Source organism: Camelina sativa, chromosome 3, assembly GCF_000633955.1.
Source record: "Camelina sativa cultivar DH55 chromosome 3, Cs, whole genome shotgun sequence".
NCBI classification, from domain to species: domain Eukaryota; kingdom Viridiplantae; phylum Streptophyta; class Magnoliopsida; order Brassicales; family Brassicaceae; genus Camelina; species Camelina sativa.
Window position 1 is genome coordinate 1,415,682 of NC_025687.1, and position 6,681 is coordinate 1,422,362.

Consider the following 6,681-nt stretch of genomic DNA (forward strand, 5'->3'; position numbering starts at 1 on the left):
GAAATCGATTCGATCATGGATATTGACGGAGTTGACGATGATGTTCGTCTTTTATTAGATCCTGACCTCTTGCAGCAGCAGCTGCTCCCTGCTTTGTCTTCTCCTGCTGCTCCCCTCAAAGCTAGCTCCCTTATTGCTCACCAACTCTTCTCCCACTGGCTCTCCCTCCCACACACTGCCACATTGGTACCTTCCTCTCTCTCTCTCTCTCTCTCTCTCTCTCTCTCTCCCCTAGTGTACCCTTGTTTGACATTTTCATCATGTTTTCTCTTCTAGGTCAAGTCTTTGATTGATGATGCTAAATCTGGAACACCAGCTAATGTTTCCAAGATCAATGTTTCTGGTGCAAGTGCTTTGCCTGCTGTCTTTCTCAGCAGCACCACTCCCCCACTTTCTCCACGAAGCTCCTCTGGTTCCCCTCGTTTCTCTAGGCAAAGGACTACTACCCCTCCATCCCTCCAGTCTCCTCTCGGTTCACTCAAGGAACCAAATCCCCAACTCATTCCTCAGGTTTGTTTCTCATTTTCCAGCTTTATCCCCACATATGGGATAATCTATTATTGTATGGCGTTGGTCTCTGGTGTGTATGTATGTTCACTTGATTGGTCATTGAACACAGATAACTTCGTAGGTAGATGCAGTGTACATATTTAAACCGAAGCCACTGATTTGTAGGTAAAACTGATTTGAAGGAGAAAATGGTCCTTCACTGTGACATGATAAATAAAGGTTACTATGATAATCAGTTTGGCTCATAACAATTTTATGTTTTCTGCAGTTCTACTACCAACACGGGCGTCCCCCAGCAAAAGAATTAAAAGAGCAATGTATATCCATGGTTGATCAAGTTTTTAGTAACTATATTGATGGACTACGTGTGGATGGTGATTTTCTATTCGTTTTTTTTGGGTTCATTTTTGTCCTTCTGAGGTATATATATATAAGCTAAATCCTTCTTAACCTTCTTGTTCCTCTTGCAGAATTCAAATCCATTACGAAAGAAGTCTGCAAGCTGCCTTCTATTATTTCTCCTGCACTTTTCACACAGATAGATCCCAATTGCACTGGTATAGTTACAAGGTAGCTCCATGTATGCTTTTCTTCTTCTTCATAACATGTATTTTAACAATAGTTAACTGTGTGTATGTGAAATAGTAAGACAAATTTGGTGCTTTTTACTTATGTTTGATGATTGACCAATTTTTGTCAGGGATGCATTTATCAAGTATTGGATTGATGGAAATATGTTGACTATGGACACAGCCTCCCAGATATATCACATACTAAGGCAGCAGGGCAGCAACTACCTCAGACAGGTCTTTTTGTGATTCTTCTCCCGTTTTTTCTTCTATCGCATTCTGATTTAATTTCCATCATTGTCTTCTTTATTAAACCCATTTACACCAAATATTTTGATATTTTTTTACTTGGATTTGGTTACAGGTCGACTTCAAACCAGTACTTGATGAGCTTCTGGCAACACATCCTGGGTTAGAATTTCTGAGGAATTCAAGCGAATTTCAAGAAAGATATGGTAGGAATCATTGAAATGTGACTTATGACGCATGGGTGTTAAATATGATGAAACCTACTCGATATCCTTTACTCTGCTAAATAAGATCCTCTTTCTGTGCATGCACTATATCTCTACTAGTTATGTTAGATCTATACTTGTACTAATGTAATTCTGTGTTGACCACCCAGCTGAAACTGTCATCTTCAGAATATTTTACTACATTAACAGATCGGGAACTGGTTGCCTTACTCTTAGAGAACTGAAACGTGGAAATCTTATTGCTGCTATGCAACAACTTGATGAAGAGGACGACATCAATAAAATTATTAGGTAAACTTGTTTTCTTGTTTTATGATTTCCTAACAGTATTTCTAATTCAAACATTTATACGAAATGTTCTGTTGTTATTTAGAGGTAGACAAGCCCACATATAATGTATTACATTTACTGAGGATATCACATATATATTTTCGTGGGATTAAAACAGTGCAAAAGGAAAGAGCTATATGAGTATCTGTTTATGTCTTCATATTGTTGCTGAGACAGAACTTATGCCTGATTCAGCCATCCACTATCATGGTCATTTTTGTTGAAATTTCAGGTACTTCTCCTATGAGCACTTCTACGTCATATACTGCAGATTTTGGGAACTTGATAGTGACCATGACTGCTTTGTTGATAAGGATAATCTCATCAAATATGGTAATCATGCCCTTACCTATAGGATTGTTGATAGAATATTTTCACAGGTTGGTTCCCCAAATTCTTCTTGCCTGGACCTCCTTCAAAGCTTAAGTTATGTAGTGTGATGCAACGGTTTTTATTTGATCACGATGCGTCTTTTTGCTATGTTTCTCTTTTAGGTTCCTAGGAAGTTTACGAGCAAAGTTGAAGGGAAGATGAGTTATGAAGATTTTGTATACTTCATTCTCGCCGAGGAAGACAAGTCTTCCGAGCCTAGTCTTGAGTATTGGTATACATCTCTCCCCTCCATGTTGATATTCTTGTTCCTATATGAAATTGCCCCTTGGTTTGAATCGTAAGTTCTTGTATTGTAGATACTAAAACTGAGCCAAAACCATTGACATATGTGGACTGTCCATAAAAAAGTCTCTTTTCCTCAAAGTTTAGTTACTATGTCATTATACAGTACCGTTTTTTTTTCATGAATTAGGAGCCCTGTTTATACTCAGGCGCTAACATGTTGCTCATTTTCATGAACCTAAAACACTTATATTGAACCTCTGATATGATACGGGTTCAGAGCCTAGTATGCTCATCTATCTACTATGGGGATGCGATTATTTCCCTTGACACTGATTGAACGTTGGTGCAGGTTCAAGTGCATAGACTTGGATGGAAACGGGGTGATCACGCGAAACGAAATGCATTTTTTTTTCGAAGAGCAACTGCATCGCATGGAATGCATAACCCAGGAACCTGTTCCCTTCAACGATATCCTATGTCAAATAATTGACATGATTGGACCAGAGGTTAGAGGCTTTTCAAACCATAACATGGTTGTTTGATTTTTCCTAGCTGATTTTGATGTATTATACTTATATGATTGGAATCATCAATTGACTTTACAGAAGGAGAACTGCATCACCCTCAAGGATCTGAAAGGATCCAAACTTTCAGGAAACGTATTCAATATACTATTCAACCTCAATAAATTCATGGCATTTGAGACACGTGACCCCTTTCTGATTCGCCAGGTATATGTGGCTTTCCTGTGGAGTATCTGTTATGAGTGCTTAAATTGCTAACAGTAGTCGGTAGTAGTTAAGATTGATGAAATTAAAACATGTATCTCTTTCGTGGCCGTAGGAACGGGAGGAACCAAATTTGACAGAATGGGATCGATTTGCTCAGAGAGAGTATTTGAGGTTGTCAATGGAGGAAGATGTAGAGGAAGTATCAAACGGAAGTGCAGATGTGTGGGATGAACCACTTGAACCTCAATTTTAGTTCACACTGCGTCTGAGCTCCTAACGACAAAACGTATATCCATGATCAGAGATTTGTTGGTTACTGTTGTTTCCAGACGCTCATGGCAGTAGAGATTCATCACCAATTATTCCCAAGGAGTCTGCCAATTTCATGAAATTTTGGCATTTTTGTTTCGGTTTCATATCAATCAGGTTGGGCCTCTCTCCCTCTTTTACATCAGCATGTGTCCATATACAGTATATTAATTATGCTCTTAAACTGAGAAAATCAAAAGAAAATGTACAAAGTATTGTGGACTCTTTTATTTTTCTCAAGTTGGTTTGGACTTTGGAGTTTTGAATAGGAGATTCGTTTGATTAGCTTAAGATTTATGCTCTTCTATATGATGATTATAAATTTTCTTTAGTCGTAAGTCGTAACACGTTGCTGCCATTGATATATTTTTTAAATAGAAGAAGGTGCGAGTCACGCGTTTTATATGCGCGTGATTTGTTTGTATGTACAATTACAGACATAACACGAGATAACCCTAGAAAGATCTCTTCATATCTCTCTCTCCGACAACAAAAGTCAATCTCGATAATTTCAATTCCAATTACAAAAAAAAATGGCGTCCTTTAAGATGATGTCTTCTTCCAATTCCGATCTGTCTCGTCGTAATTCTTCTTCTGCTTCATCTTCTCCTTCTATTAGATCATCGCACCATCTCCGACCTAATCTTCACACCGATCACTCCAGAATCAGTTTCGCTTACGGCGGTGGCAACGATTACACTTTCCCCTCTGATTCGAAGCCGTTAGATATGGCGGTTGATGTTGAGCGGAGTATCGGAGATCGGAACAGCGTTAACAACGGTAAGAGTGTGGACGACGTTTGGAAAGAGATCGTATCTGGAGAGCAAAAAACGATCATGATGAAAGAGGAAGCACATGATGATGTGATAATGACGCTTGAGGATTTTTTAGCGAAAGCAGCAATGGATGATGATGATGGTGCTGCAGCAAACATGGATTCAGATGAAATTGATGTGAAGATTCCTCCTGAGAGACTAAACAACGACGGTAGCTATACATTCGATTTTCCGATGATGCCGCAGACGCAGCCGCAGCGACACAGTTCGTTTCAGATGATTGAAGGATCATTGGGTGGAGGAGGAGGAGGAATGAGGGGAGGAAAAAGAGGGAGAGTGATGATGGAGGCCATGGATAAAGCTGCAGCTCAGAGACAGAAGAGGATGATCAAGAACCGCGAATCTGCTGCTAGGTCCAGAGAGAGGAAACAGGCTTATCAAGTTGAGTTAGAAACTTTGGCTGCGAAATTAGAGGAAGAGAATGAGCAGCTTTTGAAGGAGATTGAAGAGAGCACTAAAGAGAGATACAAGAAGCTTATGGAGGTTTTGATTCCGGTCGATGAGAAACCAAGGCCTTTCTCGCGGTCTTTAAGCAGGCGCCATTCTTTGGAATGGTGAAGAATGGTGTAAGTTGCAGATTCTAGTGGTAAGAAAGATGTATGATTTATACTTTTGTATGTGAATAAAAATAAGACCTCTGGGCTTGATTACTATATTGTAATCTTTATAGTAAAGTGATGGTGCTATGGTTAGTACTTAGTCTACCTTTGAATGTCTCTCAGGGATGTAATGGAGAATACATAGCTTTTGCTGATTTATAGATATTGTATGGACCAGAGAAGACCAGAGGGATAAATTCCTTTTCCTAATTGTTTCCTAGTGTTTTTGTTTGGTTGTTGAGAAATTAGAGAGTTGTTGTGTTTAATTAGGCGCAGGAGCACAGAGTTCTTCTTCTTCTTTATTCTCCTGGCATCGTTTAAGTAGCTCAAGTTGGCGTCGTAGATGCAAAACCTATACCAACCAATGAAAAACAAAATTAACTGATGACACTTCATGTTGTGTAGAGTCCTCATTCATAAAATAAATTTCATACTTTCAACTCAGTTTCATTTATGTTTCTTGTTCTATAAATTGGAGAACATCTTAAAGCCTTTATCTAACACACAAAACATCCAACTGCAGTTTTATTAAGTTTTAGTTATTTTACCTCTTGCTGAAGCAAAGTCGGGAGGTTAACCATGGAAATGAGCTGTTTCATTTCTTGCAAAAGTGACTGGTCCTTGATACCTGACCAAGTCTGTGAAGGTAAAGCCAATAGAAGAGCAGTGAACACATCGTTCCCAGATGGGCAAGCTTTCACTGTCATTTTCTCCTCACCAAGACCTTGATGTGTACAAGAAGACAAAAAGAAAAAAAAAAACAGTGATTTCTTGGTAAGAGCTTTGCACATTGCTAACTTCAAACGAAGTTTCCTGAATGCTTACGGAAAAATTTAAATATCATTTGGGTTTATAAGTCACAAGCTAGCCTAGTAAGTTATTACTAATAACGTTCATCACAGCTTATAGTATTGTTGATTAGTGATGAAAAATTCTCATCAGTAGACTGGTTTGTTGCTGGCTCATTGGAATGTTAACTTCAAAACTTAGATTTCAAAAAATGCCCGAAGTCTATTTACGGAGATATTATCAGTCAGTATCGGACATGGATCCCTATTGTGATTCTTAGCACTTCGTTGTACCAATCAATTACTATCAGCATCACAACCGGAATGCAAGACAATTACTATCAGTATCACAACCGGAATGCAAGAACAAACATACCTTTGATGCACTTCACACAAGTTTCCTCGCAACAGGACTCGTCTGATTCATTTCCCGATAAGATTTCTCCTCCTTCGGAATACACCTTGACAGAAACGTATGGCAGATTGTCTTCGTAATTCACAGAGGATAGAAACTTATCCACATGCTTGAACAGTTTAGTTTCTTGCACTTGTTTCAGCAACTCTTGCTACAGCAAAACGAACCATAGAATATAGATGAATGAACTGACGGAACATTTACACGGAAAACTAAAATTCAGAAGCAAATCAACAAGATGATACCTTCAAGTCGAGCCTTGATTTCTCCTCTAAGCTGAGATTTTGATTAAAATCCTCTATTCTTCGAACCTCAACCATCCATCTGATAAACTGGCTGAAATCTGCCGGAAGTGACTTGAATACAACATATAAGATTCTTTCAATAGTATCAACATGTTGTGAGCTTACAAGACGAGGAACATCTTCCTTCAAATACTTTGCAATGCTGATCCAGCTCTCATCCTTACAACTCTGAAATTGAAGAACAAGAAATTATCA

General features: G+C 38.7%; 3 protein-coding genes across 5 annotated transcripts; 2 read left to right on the plus strand and 1 right to left on the minus strand.

The window, feature by feature from the left end:
- Positions 7–3,834, plus strand: LOC104761509 (probable serine/threonine protein phosphatase 2A regulatory subunit B''epsilon). 3 transcript variants are annotated; one of them, XM_010484601.2, is made up of 12 exons: positions 7–186; positions 277–510; positions 779–884; positions 981–1,080; positions 1,211–1,316; positions 1,444–1,534; positions 1,705–1,846; positions 2,118–2,265; positions 2,380–2,489; positions 2,853–3,009; positions 3,109–3,234; positions 3,347–3,828. In XM_010484601.2, the coding sequence occupies exons 1-12, from the start codon at positions 16–18 to the stop codon at positions 3,485–3,487; spliced, it is 1,632 nt and encodes a 543-aa protein (XP_010482903.1). In that variant the 5' UTR covers positions 7–15; the 3' UTR covers positions 3,488–3,828. The 3 variants fall into 3 exon arrangements, with proteins under 3 accessions (XP_010482903.1, XP_010482919.1, XP_010482911.1); XM_010484617.2 differs by lacking the exon at positions 7–186 and adding an exon at positions 632–675 and having other exon boundaries at positions 418–510; positions 3,347–3,834; XM_010484609.2 differs by lacking the exon at positions 7–186 and adding an exon at positions 620–675 and having other exon boundaries at positions 419–510; positions 3,347–3,834.
- On the plus strand, positions 3,978–5,135 carry LOC104761492 (G-box-binding factor 4-like). Its single transcript, XM_010484583.2, has one exon. It carries the CDS (start codon positions 4,077–4,079, stop codon positions 4,935–4,937), a length of 861 nt encoding a protein of 286 aa, XP_010482885.1. The 5' UTR covers positions 3,978–4,076; the 3' UTR covers positions 4,938–5,135.
- On the minus strand, positions 5,219–6,672 carry LOC109130194 (glutathione gamma-glutamylcysteinyltransferase 2-like; the record flags this gene model as incomplete). Its single annotated transcript, XM_019239417.1, has 4 exons — positions 5,219–5,330; positions 5,527–5,702; positions 6,143–6,332; positions 6,427–6,672. Coding segments are annotated over 4 exons (702 nt in total), but the record flags the coding sequence as incomplete, so codon positions are not given.